This window comes from Arvicanthis niloticus, chromosome 12 (genome assembly GCF_011762505.2).
Source record: "Arvicanthis niloticus isolate mArvNil1 chromosome 12, mArvNil1.pat.X, whole genome shotgun sequence".
NCBI classification, from domain to species: Eukaryota; Metazoa; Chordata; class Mammalia; order Rodentia; family Muridae; genus Arvicanthis; species Arvicanthis niloticus.
In genome coordinates, this window is record NC_047669.1 from 4,358,843 (window position 1) to 4,375,539 (window position 16,697).

Here is a 16,697-nt window from a genome sequence, read left to right on the forward strand (position 1 = left end):
ACACTTAGCGCAGTCAGCCCATGGCTGGATAGAGAGGGCTGCTAACCGTGTAACACACAGTCTCCTAACCCAGGGCACTTATTGAATGACTATCTGGCATGGTACAAATGAGATGACACCCATAGCCTCAGGCATTTGAATACTTGGTCCCCTTACCCGTCTTACCTATCTTCAGTGTTAAGCAGAAGCCTCACTCACTGTCCCCTTTCAGTAGCTTGTCCTTCTAGCTCTATAGGCCCCAGGATATTGAAAGGTTGGCACTTGGGTAGGTGGTAGAGGCCTTGCCCAGTATTCATGAGGCTCTGGGTTTGATCCTTTGCACACACATCATCATCAAATAATAATAAAATCTCAAGACTGTGCCAAACACACCATGAACCTCAAGTAAAGGCTCTGGGAGGATGAGGACTGGCTTGGTTCAGTTTTTGTTGTAGTAACAAAATAGTACAGACAAGTCCCTATATAACTTATATAAGGACTGGAGAGAGGACTTGGCAGTTAAGAGCACTGGCTGCTGTTCCAGAAGACCCAGGTTCACTTCCTAGCACCCACAACTACCTGTAACTCCTATTCCAAGGGATCTGACACCCTCATACAGACATATACAGTCAAAGCAGCAATGTACATAAAATGAAAATAAATTATTAAAAAATAAAAGACAGAGAGCTGCAGAGATGGCTCAGCAGTTAAGAACACTGACTGTCGGGCTGGAGAGATGGCTCAGTGGTTAAGAGCACTGACTGCTCTTCCAAAGGTTCTGAGTCTAATTCCCAGCAACCACATGGTGGCTCACAACCATCTGTAATGGGATCCAGCGTCCTCTTCTAGTGTGTCTGAAGTCAGCTACAGTATCCTCATATACATAAAATAAATAAATGTATCTTTAAAACAATAAGAGACATGTTATATAGAAAAGAGGCTGTCAAATCCAAGATTGTATAGCTATATCTAGCTGGCCTTGTATTACTTCAAGTCACAGCACAGGGTAGATGGGCACAGTGCTGTGCCAGAGGCAGGGCATACTGCAGCTTCCCTTCCCGCTGCTCCCCACTCCTGCAAAGAGCATCAATCTTCCCAGCACAGGAGCTGCTCAATGCCAGCAGGATGCCCGTCAGCTGGTGTTCATCTTAGAGCAGGAGAGGAAGAAAAGAAGATGCATCAGCAAAGGGCTGAGATGAGAGAGAAAGGCCAGCGAGTTCTTTATACACAAGAGAAACTGCATTCTACCCTCCCTTACCACCCAGTTTGTGAGATTTGATGTGTGTGTGTGTGTGTGTGTGTGTGTGTGTGTGTGTGTGTGTGGTGTGTTATGCACTCATGTTGCTATAAGACCAGCTCCCCATCTAACATTTTGAGCAGCAGAGTCTTTCCCTGAACACTAAGCTCATGCATTCAGCCATGCCAACCAGCCCGTGTCCCAGGGCTCATCCTGTCTCCACTTCACTGGTGCTGGGGTCCAGGCATGTGTTGCTGCTGCTGCTTTCCACTTGAGTTCTTGAGCCCCAATTCTACCTGTGCAGCAAGCACTTTATTGACTGAGCCATTGCCCCAGTTTTGACAAGATTTTAACAAAAGTTCCATTACCCAATCAAATCCTCCCACCCTGTCCTGCTGGCCTTTCCCACGCCTGCAGCCCTTGGCACAGGCTGGTCCTCAGCTTGGCTTTGCCCTCTCTATGTGGCAGGTAAGTGGAGTCCTGCAGCAGAGCCGCCCAGCCTGGCTCCCTGACTCAGCAGCATGGCTGGAGCCTCCTGGAGTCACACTGTCAGCACTTGCTCCTTTTCTGTGGCTGAGCTGTTCTCCCTCGCAATCTCCGAGCCGCTGCTATGGACGCCTGGGCTTTGCCCTGGGTCGGACAGGGGCTGCTCTGGCCATTGAGCACATATCTCTGTGTGTCTGTCCTCCGTCTTTGTAGACACACTTGCTTCAAGTCTCACCTGCTGTGCCACTTGCCAGCTGACCGAGTCCACTGTCTGATCCCAGCCTGACATGAACCTGATGTAGGAGCATCCTGGTTCCTACACATTCCCCATCCTTCTAGCCCACAGTGGCTGAGAGACAGCTGAATATTGCCTCTCTCCTCATGGAAACACGTGGCTCCTCAGAGCAGGAGCTGTGACTCCTGACACTGTTGTGTGAAAGGGCCCCATGCTCCACAGTTTCACCATCTCCCTGGTAGGGCAGACTGGGCTCAGCCAGAGGAGGGAGTGTCACTGATCCACTTAGGGTCCTGCATTAGCTATGATGCTCAATGCTGCAAGAGGGAACTGAGAGCCGGACACCACCAGGCCTCAAGTGGCTAAGGGCTGAGGTATGTGTGAGAGTTTTGCCTGCATGTATGTATGTACACAACTAGTGTACCTGGTATCCACAGAGGTTACCTCAGATCCCCTGGCATTGGAATTTCAGATGCTTGTGAGGCACCATGTGGGTGCTGAGAACCTCCAGGAGAGCACCCAGTGTTCCTAACCATTGAGCAATCTCTCCAGACCTCCGATTGCCTCTTAGACCTGGCATCACATAGTACTTGTCTCATCACTGGCCTATTTGCTCAAAAAAACCTGTCAAGATTCATCTCTGCTGTCACAGATATCGGAGTCCCCTTCCCTTTGAGGGCTGGGTAACACTCCGTTGTTGTGTGGATGGAACACGTGTACTCACTTCCCAAAGGTCATGGGAGCTGCTTACGTCTCCTGGTGTTTGTGAATGATGTAGCTATGAACATGGGTGTGCACATACTTGGTGGATCCCCTCTCTGAATTGTTTTGAGGGTGTCCTGAGAAGTGGGCTTGCTAGAACACATGCTAAACCATATTGAAGCTATGCCCTCCCACAACTGCTCTCCATATTCCTGCCCCTGACATACAGGGGAGCTGCAACTCCCCGGGGCTCTTTCATCTCCTGTTACTTCTTTATTTTACTTATTAAATTTTTTGAGACAGAGTCTTCACTGTGTAGCCCAGGTTGGCCTCAGACTTGTGTCAATCCTTCTGCCTCAGCCTTGCAAGTTGGAATTACAGGTGTGAGCCACCACAGCTGGCTTTTGGGGGCTGTTTTTGGTTTTGCAGAACTGGGCATTAAATTCACCTGGGTGTTATCTCTCAGTTGCTATTTTGTTTGTTTGTTTTTAAGAATATCAGTCTTGGGGCTGAAGAGATGGCTCAGCAGTGAAGAACACTGACTGCTCTTCCAGAGGTCCTGAGTTCAATTCCCAGCAACCACATGGTGGCTCACAACCATCTGTAATAGGATCTGATGTCCTCTTCTGGTGTGTCTGAGGACAGTTACAGTGTACTCACATACATAAAATAAATAAACACATCTTAAGGGGAGAAAAAGAAATATCAGTCTTGAGCTGGATAGTGGTGGCACACACCTTTAATCCCCAACACTCAGGAGACAGAGGCACTCTGAGTTCAAGGCCAGCCTGGTCTACAGAGTGAGTTCCAGGACAGCCAAGGCTACCCAGAGAAATCCTGTCTCAAAAACCAAACCAAACAAACAAGAACAGCCGACTGTGTGTGTGAAAGAGTGTCTCATCATAGCTTAGCCCAGGCTTTCTGTTAATGTGTGCCAGCCTTCGGTGATTGGGAGACTGCCTTCCAGACGATTAGTCTGGAGAGAGGCAGACACTGCTAGACTGGGAATCAGCTGAACCAGTGCTGGAGGGAAACCCGGGCACCAAGAGCCAGGGGACAGTTCTTGGGGATAGCCTGAGACTGAGCAGTTGATAGGCCATAGGCAGGAGCCAGAGGCCATCCTGGCCCAGAGCCTGGTCCTCTGGAGGCCACACCCTTCTGGAGCTGTTGGGCAGGAGCCTGTAATAGGAGCAGCACTGTGCTTGGCCTCTGGATAGAAGCCCTTCAATAGCTTCTCGGGCCAGGAGAGATACAGCCAGTTCCTGTGAGGTGGGCTCTGACTGTGAGCTTGACTCCTCCAGTGACTCTTCCCACCGCAGAAAAGCTAGCCCACCCCAGGAAGGGGCCTTTGCCACAAGAGTTCAGGAGGACCAGAAGCTGACAGGACAGGAGCAGCAGGGTCGGGATCTATGTCCCCACGTGTACCAGGCTGTTTTTATCTGCTAGAGCAGCCCACCAACTTCAGCTGTACAGGAAAGGATTCTATTGCACCCCCTTTGAGCAGAATCAGGGTCTCAGGGTGAGGGTCTAATGCATAGCCGGTGCAATGCAGCCATCTCAGGAGCCTGGGATGCAGCCATGCTGCCATCGACAGTCATTGACAGCCTTGCTGTGTGATGATAACACAAAAGGAACTGTCTTGGGGATCTAAGAGTTTATTATATTATTATTTTAAGAGGTAGGATGGAAGGCAGGGTGCTGCCATGAGCCAGAGCCAGAAAGAAAGAAAGAGTAGGAAATATGGAGTGTGTGCAGGGAGAGACCAGTAGAAGGCACAAGCCTGTGTCTTGTCTCAGACAGGTGGGACCATGGTGGGGCTGAAGCCTGCTGGGTCTGCAGGGCAGGTTCTGGGCTGGCCCAAAGTCCAGGAATGGAGCAGGGGCGGTGGAAGGGGAATGGAATTACTACCTAATGAAAACTGATAAAGGCTGTTGTGGCAATGCCATCCCTCACAGTTAAGAGGACAGCTTAATTCCTGCTGTGAGAGCAAAACGTCCCCCTCCCCCTCTGTGCTGCTGTTAGCACAATACCTTCTCTTCTGTTTCCCACACACAGACCTGGCAGCCTTACACAGACGCGGAGTCTCCAGACTTCATCTGAGGAGCCCATCTGGTTTGAAGTAATACAACAAGCAGGAAGGGAATCCAATCAAAGGCTTGATGTGTGGTTAGGGAAAGGCAAAGAACGTAAGACTCACTGCCAGTGGAGGAAGGTCCCATCAGCCTGCAGGGCCGGGGGCTAGACCCACAGAAGGATGTGAGGTGGCTGGAGAGATACAGGAGGAGGGGTGGGGGTAGAACTCCTTGGCCAAGCCCTGCTGGAACCTCAAGAAACTCACACAGAAGAGAAAACATAAAACACAGCATAAAGGGGAAACTGAGGCACACAGCCCAACCCTAGCAGCCTATTCTTCCATCACTGACCTCATGCCTCAAACCACCCTCTTACCACTACTTTGATCTGTAGTTCACCTAGAGGTGGGTGTCTCATCCTCCACACTCATCACAGAAATCCTGCACACTCCTGACTTCCCCTGCTGGGGCTGGAGTTTCCGACCAGCCCAGCCCAGGGCTCTGCCTGTCAGCAGCACTCTCAGCACCCCTCAGCAGTTCCCCTCTTCCTCTGCATGCCAAATGTTTCCCTGGGGAAAGACCTAAGGCAGTGGATGCTCCCACTTCCCCTTAGGGAAGGCCACCATGCAGAGCGGACACTCAGACACTCCTGGCAGGCTGCCTGTGGCTCCGGCCATTGTCTGATCTCCCCTAGTTGGTCTAGTTCTGCAGTTGGTCTAGCTCTCCAGTTGGGCGTTTATTATATTTCTGAAGAATTTCGAGGCATGGATTGGAGCCTACACTATCTGTACTATCTAGGGATCCCTGGGAACAGCACAGGGGAGAGCCCAACAACTAGGGTGTGGGTAACTAAGAAGATGCACGTAAAATAAGACAGTCTGTCCCCACATGGGACAGCACAGCAGCCTATAGCAGGGCAGGGCAGGCAGTATGGCTATGTGAAAGGAAAAGACTGGCTTTCTTAATTATTCAAGGCAACTTGTTACAGCCAAAAGGCAATTGGTATACAGCAGGAGACATTACTCCTTTTGTGGGGGAGGGTCTTTGTAGCTCTGACTGTCCTAGAACTCTCTATGTAGACCAGGTTCACTTAGAACTCACAAGGAACCCCCTCCTCCTGAGGGCTAGGATTAAAGGTGTACTTATTTCTCTTAGTTCTGAAGGCTGCAAATCCAAGGCCAGGGTGCGGCAACGGTCTGTGCTCTCAGGGCTGTGGATGGCCTCATTCTTGAGTCTTTGTCCGGCGGAAGAGTGAGGGGGTCCCTTTTAAATTTTTATTTCATATATATGAGTGTTTTGCCTTTGTACCATGTGTGTGTCTGCGAAGGCCAGAAGAAGGCGTCTGTTTTAGCTTCTGAAATTGGAGTTACAGGTGGAACCATCATGGTGTGCTGAGAACTGGACTCCAGTCCTCTGGAAGAGCAGCCAGTGTTCTTAACCAGTGAGCCATCTCTTCGGTGCCTATGTCTTTTATATGGGTACTAATCCTTCTCAGGGGATCCTTGGGCACCTGTTCCTACCCACCCCAACATGGCTCCACCCCTGATGCATTACACTCCAAGGACCGTCATATTTGGGAGTGCAAAGGCTGAAGTGGAGAGTGTACACCTTCAGAAAACAAGGCAGGGCATGGTGGCACACTCCTCTGTGAGTTTGAGGCCAGTCTGATCTACATCATGAGTTCCAGAACAGCCAGTCTACATAGCAATCTCTCTCTCTCTCTCTCTCTCTCTCTCTCTCTCTCTCTCTCTCTCTCTCTCTCTCTCTCTCTCCATATGTGTGTGTGTGTGTGTGTGTGTGTGTGTGTGTGTGTGTGTATTCCAACCAAAGAAAACCAGATGGGCCATCACAGAACAAGTAACTTCTGGAAAGTATTTCTTATAAGGCAGCCAAGGGCTGTTTGGAGGCAGCCGCCTGCCTGTAGGGAGGTTAGCTCCATGGGATCAGCCTCCTGTTTACAAGATGTGCTCAGGTTCATCCCTGGGACAGAGGGAAGAAACCCTAGGCTTTGAGAGTCTTGATGGAGAGTACTCCTTCTCTGCTGCCTCTGGTCAACACTCAGTGCCTGAGCACCTAGCGCTAGGAATCCCACCAGTGAATCCTTTCACGTGGCTGGCAGTGGCCCAGTTTTTCTTATGAACACCAGCCCTGTGGGAGTAGGGATATTTTCAAAGTCAATGAATTGCACTTAGGGTCTCTGCTCTGTGTGTCTGTTTCAACCCTGCTTACAAAAACTGGATGCTGTGACAGCTCACTTCAGCTTTAAATAACACAGAGGCTCTAATGAAACTGAAAGAATGTGAAAGGACTGCATTCCGTGAGGGAGAGGGGCTGCCTGAAGCTGACCATTGCCCTCTGCAGGACAAACCTCAGGCCAGTATGAAACAGGTGGACTTGAACAGAGCCCACTGTCACCTATAGACAGAAACTTGAAGGAAGTTAGGGGCAGAAGCTGAGAATAAATGTCCATAGCTGTGCTCAAGGGAGCAGCGTCCTTACAGCTTTGTCCCCTCTGGTCTTATGGACTAGATGCTCTTGGAAGGAAGGGGGTGACCACCCAACCTGGGACAGGTCAGACATGAGACAGGTTGGACTGACTTGGGGTTGACATGTGGAAGTGCCTAAGGAAGGCATGTCTCTGATGGGGACAAGTGCCATGAACACACTGAATCAGAAGGGCAGAGATAGAACCTGACATTTCCCATTTATTTGAGGCATAAGCCAGCCTTAACTCTGGCTGGCCTTTGATTGGCCCTTCCTGCTGGGGCTCAGGAAGGGAGGGATCAAAGGGTTCCTTTGGCCACTTCGATGGTGTTGAATTAATGGAGACAGGTCACCCAGCCACCTGGCCTGGGAAAAATTGCTTCACACGGGAGTTTCAAGATGACTCATGACCACTGTTATTGTGCGCCCCCCCCCCATCACTCTGTGGGGACATTCAGTGAATAAAGTCAATAAACAGGGGGAAACGCAACTCTGGGCTGGTGCCAGGACAGGGCAACGCTGGAAGAGCTGAGCCCGCCGCTTGTTTCTGTCTTTCCGCCCATGCCATTCGAGGCCGGATGGACAGTGTCCTGTCCCGAACATCATTCCCGGCAACACGGAAAAACTTATAGGTCTAGTCCTGTAAACAGGTCAGCGTTCAGGCCCAAACCCTGCACCAGCAGCTGCAGGTGTGGAAAACTGAAGTGACAGCCCCGGGAAACCACGCGCCCAGCCTGTAGTGGACCCCGGGCGCTGCTGCTGGAGGGAGGCAGTGATCTCATGGGGAGGGGAGGGACGATTAGAGCTGAGGAGACCCTTGCTCCACGCCCACACCAGTGACCAGAGCTGGGAAGACTAAGTAAATCCCTCTATCCCAAAGACGCCCGACCCCATTGAATTAGATGCAAAAGAATAGCCAGACCGGCAGTTTCCAAAAGAGGCGAAACCGTTTATGAAAGCGGCGCCGGTGCAGTATCTACAGTATCTACACATATCTACACGTATCTACACCGCCCGCAGGCGGGGCTCACTCGGGTCGTCTACACTGCAATTGCCGGGCTGGAGGCGACGCGGTCTCGCGGAGAACAATAAATACCACTTCCTTCCGCCTCGGACGGAGCTTTGGCACTAGCGGGCGGGAGGCCCGCATGGCTCCCCAGATGGGGAGCGCGTCCTTGGGTGGCCCTTGGGGCCCGCACGCGGGCGCACTATCTGGGGCAGTAGTCGTAGGCACCGGGCGGCGCGGCCGCGGACGAGTACACGTTGGCTGCTGCTGCAGCAGCGGCGGCGGCGGCCGGGTTCACCGCCGGGTGGTGGTGGTGGTGCGGGTGCGCGTGCGGGTGCACGTGCGGGTGGTAGCCGTGGCCGCGCAGGCCTGGCAACGGGTAGGGCGCCGGCCGGCTCTTGGCCCCGAGGTAGTGGTCGTAGGCAGCGGCTGGGTACTTGTAGGGATGGTGGTGAAGCGGCTCCGATGCGCCCGGCGCCTCCAGGCGCAGATCGGCGTGCGGGGGACTGTGGCGCCCTCCGGATCCGCCGGGCAGCGGGACGAGGCCGCCAGGCCCAGGCAAAGCGGGGCTCAGCACGCGCGCCAGCAGCTGCGGCGGGTGCGTGGCGTCGCCCAGAGCTGCGGGTCCGGAGTCACGATCGAACTCGCGCCGGGCTTCTGGCGCGTCTGCAAGGAGGGCCGGGAGGTTGAGCGCGGGGCAGGGACCGTCGGGGCGCACCTGCCGAGCCACAGCCCCCACTCCAACCCCAGTCCCCGCGTCGTCCGGGGCGCGGCAGGCGGGGTGGCGGGCGGGAGAGCGAGTGCCCGCTTGCCCGCCCGCCGCCTCCTTGAGCAACTGCTGAAGCTGCGACGCCCGAGGGTGCGGGCGAGGCCGGGTGCGGCGGCAGACCCGGGTGGAGCGAGCGCGCACGGGCTACGGCCGCGATCCCACGACCCCAGGTCCTACCTTTGTCCGCGCCGTTAGGCTGCGTCGGGGAAGCCACGGGATTCCGAGAGCGAGTAAAGGCACTCACAAGCGGCAGTGCTCCGGGCCGGTGGTTCCGGGGCCTGAGGAAGGGGAGTGGGATCATGTCACCAAGGCATCCAGACCAAACGCCCTGGCCCTTGCCTTTTCTTCTGAGGGCACTCACCAGTCCTCCGGATCGCAGTCCCGGAAGCCTTTGGCGAAGGGGTTGCTGGCAATCTTAAGCTGAGTGATCTGCAGGGAAGTTGGTGTAAACTAACCGCGCTCGCCGCCCGACCTCGGCAGCGGTGGGCAGGGGATGGTTAGTAGGCCCTCAGCACTATCTGGAAGAGAAGGGGCCCACAACTGCACCCCGCCCCAGCACGATGCACCTTCTCTTTCACCAGATCTACCGTTGCCTGCCCAAATATATGAAGAAGACTCATGTCCCTGACTGGGATGGGAATGTGGTCACCTCCGGCCTCCTTAGCCTCCCAGCACAAAGAGGGCAACTGAGCTGGCGCCCTAGGAATCTGGGTAAGCCTCAGAGCAGGCCTCTGATGGGGAGTTTCCGGAATGGTTTGGAAAACAAACTTTCAGGCTGAAGTGACAGTTGCCGATACAGAGGTCAAGCTGATATAGGAGGCTGGGCGGGCCTCTCCCCGCGACCCCCCAGCAGACCCTCACCCGGTGATTCTGGTAGGCAGTGACTGCAGTGAAGCGTGTCTCCTCAAACACAAAAGTTTTGAAGTTCTCCTCTGCATATTTCTCACTGTCTTTTCGAGGGTCCACATAGACAACGTGGAAGCGGGGCTGGTATCTGTGCATGGAGTTGAGAATAATCTGGAAGACAAGGATGGGGGTCAGCTCCAGCCTTGAGGCTGGAGGAAGATTCAGGCCAGAATCAAGAAGCAAGCAAAGGCTAAGAGAACAGTGAGCTTGCTTAGCCAATGTGGGCAAGCCCCTCATTCTAAAGACTATATAGGCCCTGCCGCCCATTGACGATCTCTAGGGAAAAAATTCTGCTTCAGCTGACAAATGATGGCACTGTACGTCTTACTTCTTAGGACCCCAAGGATTGCCCTAGGCCTGGACAGGGTGGCAGCTATGGGACAGAGTTCCACGAGCAGGAGCCCCCTCCCCCAGGCTGGGATTCCCTAAGACTCCGGCCCTTTTCTCACAGAGGTATCAGCTTTACAATTAAAGAGCCTCCCCCCCCCCACCTGAGCTCACAGTGGGAAAGGGAAGGGAGGTGACCTCCTCGAAGAGGCCATCCTGTCAGAAGCCAGCAACCCAGTGTTGCCCCAGTACTGCCTCTGTCTCTAGTCAGTGGGGGCTCTGGGCCTACAACAGGGGACAGCTCAGAAGCCAGAGAAGGGTCGCCTACATGGCCATTGTCATCCAGCAGGTTATTGGTCAGCTTCAGCTTATCGAAAGACACAATTTGCTTCATCCACTGTGCGCCTTTAGCCGGTGAGTCCGGGTGGTAGTGCACTCGGCCAGGTGTGGCAGGATCTGCCTTGCCGGCCACCAGCCAGGAGGAGCTATGGAAGGCATACCTAGGACAACATCATGGGAGAGGGGCATGCTACATAGGGTAAACATGCTGCATAGGGTAAACATGCTACATAGGGTAAACATGCTACATAGGGTAAACATGCTGCATAGGGTAAACATGCTACATAGGGTAAACATGCTGCATAGGGTAAACATGCTACATAGGGTAAACATGCTGCATAGGGTAAACATGCTACATAGGGTAAACATGCTACATAGGGTAAACATGCTACATAGGGTAAACATGCTGCATAGGGTAAACATGCTACATAGGGTAAACAAGAAGACCCCCGTCCATGTGCAGATTGAACCCCGAAAGAACTTTAGAATTGTCTGTTCTCTTGGTGAAATCAAGCTTCCCAATTCACAGCGGCAAGAGGGGAGACTGTGAATAAACTAAAAAACTTCCTAAGGCCCAACACACAAAAGGTGAGGGAAACGTAGGTGCAGAAAGAGAGGAAGCCACTCCCCCCTTCCATTTCGCTGCAAGCGGGTCTGCCTGCCCCAGGGCCCAGAAGGTCGGAGACTGGATTTGGCGTCACTGGCCGGTGGCTTTAGGCACAGGGCGGCAGTGTTCCCTGTATTAATTACTATTAATTGTCCAAGCAGCCCAGGCCCGCCCTGCACAGTCTTTACCCCACCTTTCCGGCCCAGCTCTGGAACCGAAGGTTCTCTAGAAATGGGGAAGAGGAAAGACCAGCACCAGAAGACACGGGGAAAGTGGCAGACTGCACAGGCCAAGGCATCTGAGCTGCCTGTTGCCAGAAGCTCAGGAGGGTCTTCCACCAGTGAGTTTCTGAGGCAGCTCAGAATATATAGGGTGGAATCTGAGGGAGGACGGAGCAGGGCAGGAGAGGCTGAGGAGCGGCCAGTACAGGAGGGCCAAGTCATGAAAGAGTTACTTGGCTTGGGTGGCATTTGAAGTCTGTCAGCAGGAGGGACTCGGGTTTTTTCTAGCACACCCACCCACCCCTGAACACACATTGTGTCTCAGTGGTCCCAAGGGCTTGCTCACCGGTAGCGCTTGTCATCCACGGGCACAAAGTCCATGAGAAGCATGTAGTCAGCCATGGGGTCCATTCCAAAAAGCTTCACTTGGAAGGTGGGGAACATTCGTCTGGGGGTGGGGGTGGGGTAGGGAGGTCAGGTCACCTCAGGTAGGGGAGTACAGGACTGATCTCCGCTCTAACTTCTCCGGCCTGGCAGCCCCTAGCTCAGCCCTTCCTTCAGGTCTCTCTTTAGCTGCTTTCTTGACTCTCTAACCTCAAGTAGGCCCTTATCCAACTCTGGGCCACGCAGCAACAGGTCAGGCCCCAGGTCCTTCTCTGAAACACAGAAATGGCTAACTAGGTACCGAGCTACAGAATCCCAAAGCCTGTTCGGGTCTTCTTTGCTTACACAGACAGTCTTGCCCCAGGGATTCCAGAACTTTCTGGGCCTTGCCAGCAGCAGGATACCTAAGATCTGGGTCCCGGGACTTCGCTCCCCTTCTCAGAGCCTCCCTGGCTTCATCCAACAAAGTGAAAGAGTTCCCGGTTCCAACAAAGTGAAACCGGTGTTGTAGTGATCCCAAACACCCTCCCCCAGTCACACTGACACCCCAGCACTCCAACAGTCAACTCTCAGAGTCTCCCGACTTTCTGTAGGACACAGGCAAATCCCTGTTTCCCCCAAGAATCTGTTTGCAAAAGACTCAGCGTATGCTTTCCTGTTTCCTCCCTCTCCTCTAAACCCCTCCAGTGGCACTCAAGGCCCTTGTTCGTCTGCCCCGGACCAGAAGGCCAAGCTGCTGTCTTCAGTAGGCTGTGTTGGGTGGTGTGGGTAACTAAAGATCCTGGAGAAAATCCACAGAGCAGTAGCGAAGGACAGGCCTAGGTTCCCCCAGGGAGAGCTGCACAGCAGGGAAACAGAAACCTCGAGAAGGCTTTGCAAACAGGCCCTGAGCCTCCTTGGCCACGGAGCTGATGTGTACATTAGACACAACTCAGCACCCGCCTTTGTCTACTGGTCAAATCGGGAGCATCTGCAATTGTTCCTTTTCCCTCTCGGCCCTTAAAACAAATAACAAAACGATTGGCACGGATACCCTGCCAGGCTTGTGAAGAACTGGGCCCACAAGCGGCCAAAGTTGAGGCCCAAGAAAACCAGGTCTCGAGTTCCCGGAAAATGAGCGCACTAGCTTTTAAGGGTCTTAACTCTCTCCTAAAATTATCCAAACAAATAGGGATGTTTGTTCTTGAGATTGCCGTACAGACCGAACAAAACCCACGGGGAGTTTCCTAGGTGGCAGCTGCCTACCCGCCGCGGCCGGGCGCACTTTCGGCCCACAGATTTCCCTCGAATTCGAAGAGTCCCAGGACTCGCGGCTGGTGCTCCGCGGGTTGTCGCTGGAGCCGGGTCAGCAGAGAAGCCAGACGGACCCGCAGGTGGCCCGGCTGCACCTCCATCCGCTTTCCAGCCCGGCTCCCGCGCATCCCTTGGACACGCAGTCAGAGGCACGCCACGCACGTGGGCAGGGGCGCGGGGAGGGGGCGCCTGACCTGCCTGCCTTGGTGACAATCATCTCGGTGCCCAGCTGATTGAACTCGTCCCACAGCGCCTTCATCTCCAGTTGCACGCTCACGCTGGCCACCTTCGGGTTCTTCTTCACCGGCGCCTTGGCCGCGGCCGTGCGGCTAACCCCCGGACCCTCGGACTCCGCCGCTGAGCTGCCGGCCGCCCCGGGGGCGGGCGCGAAAGGGTAGGTGCGCGGCGGCGGGCCCGGGGCACCGGGGGCGGCAGCGCAGGGATCGTAGCGCGGTGGCGGCGGCTCGCGAGGGCCGAACGGGTCGGCGCCAGGCGACGGGGCTCCCAGGCCGCTCAGACTGCTGGCCGCGAAGGCTGCAACGTCGCAGAAGTGCGAGAGCTGCGTGAGCCACGGGCTGGACACGGCGGAGATCATGACCCGAAGGCCACCCGCCGCCGATCAGAGCGCCGTCCCGCGCGGCGGGCCGAGTGGCGGGCGCTGCGCCGCACGCGTCCCGGGCCGCACCGCCCCACCCCGCGGGCCGGCCCCGCGGAGCCGCCCCGCCCCGCCCCGCCCCGCCGAGACAATAGCCCGTGCCCCTCCCCCCGCCCTCCCCCGCCGAGGCTCCGCGGGCCCGGGCCCCCCGACCGCTCCGACCGGCTCCGGGGACGACGGGCCAGTGCTCGGTCCTCCTGCCGCCAGCGCGCGCTGGCTTTTCTTCTGCGCCAGACACTCCCCAAGTTTTTGCTCCTCTACCTTTTGTGTCCCTGGTTCCAACTTTTCCTCACATTCTGTCTCCTCTTTCTGGCTACAGCTTCTTCTTAACTCCCTGCCTGTCGCTCATTTCTCGGTGTCACTCTCTCCACTTTCAAAATTTCATGTCTTCTCTTCTGTCTAACCTCTTCCTCTTATTTCTGTGTGTTCTCTATTATTCGTGTCTTTGCCCTTTCAAACGTAAATAAAACCTGCAGCCTTTCTCTTGTTCTTTAATGAAGTTACATTTCTGTCTCACGCTATCCTTCATTTTCTCTTTCGTTCTCTTTATTCCCTTCGCGTGTGTCTTCCTTCTCACCTTTGTCATATTTTCTGTTTTCTCTCTTTCTTTTCCTCTTGGCTGCTCTCATTGCTTTGTAATTTTGTTTGTTTGCTTGTTTGTTTGTTTCCCCCGCCCCCTCCTTTTACCGCGTTCCTCGACTCTTCTCTAACCATCTTTCCTTCTTCCAGCTCAAAGAGGCCCCTGCTGTCCTCTCTCTGGAAGATGTAACCACTGTCTGTGCTAAGTCCCTGAGGTTGGACTCCCAGAATGGTGGGTGGACTGGCTTTGGGGAATGCCGCCCTTTCTTCCTGTCCCAGAGTCCCAGCTTCAAGGTTGAAGCCCACCCGGCCTAGAGCTCCTTTCTACACGCATGGCCGCGGGGCCTCACAGCAGGGGGCCGGCGGGCGGCCTGCCGGTGTAGACGCGGACAGAAGGCTCACCTTCCATGTCCCTGGTGACTGTGCTGAAGTGCATCCCGGCTGGGGATCCTGGTAGCCGGCGAAGTTTCGCCCGGTCCGAGGGCCTGGGGCCCCGGTGGGCGGTGCCCTCCGAGGCCTCGGCTGCAACAAGAGAGGCGATGCTGAACGCGCTGGCCCGGGCAGACAGCGGGCTCCGCGCGTCCATAGGCGCCCGGGCCTGACCGGCGCCGCCTCCGACTGCGTACGCCCAGCCGCACCGCGCCCAGCCCAGAGCAGGGGGCCCGGGGGCGGGGGCCTGTGGTGCCACTCACAGCCGCCGGTCCAGGGCCCAAGGGATTATGGCGTCATGAGACCCCCCCATTTTCAGCCAATATTGGCCCGGGAGTTTGAACAGTTGGAGCGCCCTGGAAATTCAGGGCCCTCCTGCCTCGCAAGCTCTCTGTCCCTGGTCTGTCCTCCCGGGGCCCTGTGTGACCAACGCCCCTTGAACATCCTGCAGCTTCTGCGGAGGTTGGGAGTCCCCTCTATTCTGCGAAGCCACCACCAGAATCTACAGCCCCAAAGGAGAAGCTTCTATGTCTCGAGCAGCACTCAGACCCCGTCTGAGATGGCAGGGCACTGGCGAGGCACTGGGGGGCTGCCTGGGTCTTGCCCTGCCCTTGGCCCCACCTGCCTCCACCTCCTCCCCGGCGGCCCCTGCACCTGGGTAAGAGAGCGGCTCGGCTCCGGCTCTCGCACAGGCCACGGGCAGATAACCCCAGGGCTGCGGAGTCCTTCGTCCCTCCGTGCCGCAGAGCTGGACCTCACCAGCAATTGCCCCTACTGGCCCCTTGGGTCAGCTTGCTTTCGTGGTGGGGAAGCGAGCCGTGGGACGCCGCCCAGGCCGCACAAGACCGGGAGCCCCAGCGTCACGCGCACCCCGCGCGCACCGCCCGCCTCTGGCCAGGACGCTTTTACATCCGGAGGGTGGGCAGTGCCCGCTCCTCCGACCTCCCTGCGCACCAGCGGGGCGCAGGGAGGACTGGGGGCGGGGCCTGGCTGGCCGAGGGAGCTGAGGACACGTCGGAGAAATTTAGACCACATGGTGGGGTGCTGTCCCCTCTTCACCCTGTAGCCAGCCTGCCCACAGGAAAGGCCTAGTTGCTAAGGTGCAGGGCCAGGCACTCAGCCTTCGGGCCTCAAGACATCACCACATCAGTGCCCACTTCTCCTGTACCTTCCCTTCACCTACTATCTCGGTGGGGATGGGTGGGGGGGCTCTCTGGCACGTTCAGTATCCCATGCCCTTTGTGCACAGGATATGAAGCCCAGAACCTCCTAGACTGTACTAACGATTGGTAGACAAGGCCCAGTTTCCAAGGCCTTTCTGTCCAGGACTTTGTAGGCCTTCTGCTGAACTGACTCAGGATGTAGTGGGGTGCATGCAGCCTCTCCTGGGTTTTTGGCAGTCTGGGGGGCCTCCATCCCTGGGGCTGCAGCAGCTACTAAGTGGAAGGATCAAGGATCAAGGCCAGGAGTGCAGGGAGAGGGTATCTGGGACCTGTATGACAGACTGGGGTGTGGGAGAGGTGGTGTGTGTAACTGGACTGATGCCATAGCGTGCCCCTGAAAGCTTTGGGAAAACAATGCTAAGAAAAGAAGGCTGTCGGGAAGTCGTTCCTTGGTCCTCAAGTGGCTGGCCATTCAAGGGGACTGACAATGACAGTGATCTGTGTCACTGGCCTGGGGCAGGCCTAAGGAGGGTTCTTTCCAGAACAGGGTTACCTCATTGTCTCCAGCTCAATAGGAGAGCCCATTCTTGGGCAGGTGCATAAAGGTAGCGATGCAAAGATACAACAGCATCAAAGATAGTCTCTGTAAGTCGAGTCCCATGTGAGGATGTAGGGCAGGGCTCTGCTCTGACAGGTGATTTTGTATTATTGGGATGCACATCATCCCAGGGTGGAGGAGCTCAGGTCTTCCCCAGTACCTCCCCCTCCCAGGGCTGCAGTCACATCCTGGACCTCAGTGCGGCTAATACTGAGAAGTGAAAGTG

The 16,697-nt window shown here is 55.4% G+C and overlaps 1 protein-coding gene across 3 annotated transcripts; it reads right to left on the reverse strand.

Moving 5' to 3' along the window:
* Positions 1 to 8,123: 8,123 nt before the first annotated feature.
* On the reverse strand, positions 8,124 to 15,591 carry Tbx1 (T-box transcription factor 1). 3 transcript variants are annotated; one of them, XM_076942627.1, is made up of 9 exons: positions 15,470 to 15,591; positions 14,684 to 14,803; positions 13,242 to 13,581; positions 11,717 to 11,818; positions 10,532 to 10,703; positions 9,832 to 9,987; positions 9,332 to 9,399; positions 9,148 to 9,248; positions 8,124 to 8,867 (listed from the first exon to the last, which is right to left on the reverse strand). In XM_076942627.1, exons 2-9 carry the CDS (start codon positions 14,715 to 14,717, stop codon positions 8,404 to 8,406), a joined length of 1,437 nt encoding a protein of 478 aa, XP_076798742.1. In that variant the 5' UTR covers positions 14,718 to 14,803; positions 15,470 to 15,591; the 3' UTR covers positions 8,124 to 8,403. The 3 variants fall into 3 exon arrangements, with proteins under 3 accessions (XP_076798742.1, XP_076798741.1, XP_034371154.1); XM_076942626.1 differs by having other exon boundaries at positions 15,365 to 15,576; XM_034515263.2 differs by having other exon boundaries at positions 14,684 to 15,579.
* Positions 15,592 to 16,697: the final 1,106 nt, after the last annotated feature.

Bases quoted from the DNA above. Each gene is read 5' to 3' on its own strand.
- Tbx1 (XM_034515263.2), bottom strand. From the start codon at position 14,867: ATGGACGCGCGGAGCCCGCTGTCTGCCCGGGCCAGCGCGTTCAGCATC. The intron at 10,704-11,716 runs GTGAGCAAGCCC...ATGTTGTCCTAG, and splicing joins GTGGATGACAAGCGCTACCG to GTATGCCTTCCATAGCTCCT. The intron at 9,249-9,331 runs GTGAGTGCCCTC...CCCCTTCCTCAG, and splicing joins GACTGCGATCCGGAGGACTG to GCCCCGGAACCACCGGCCCG.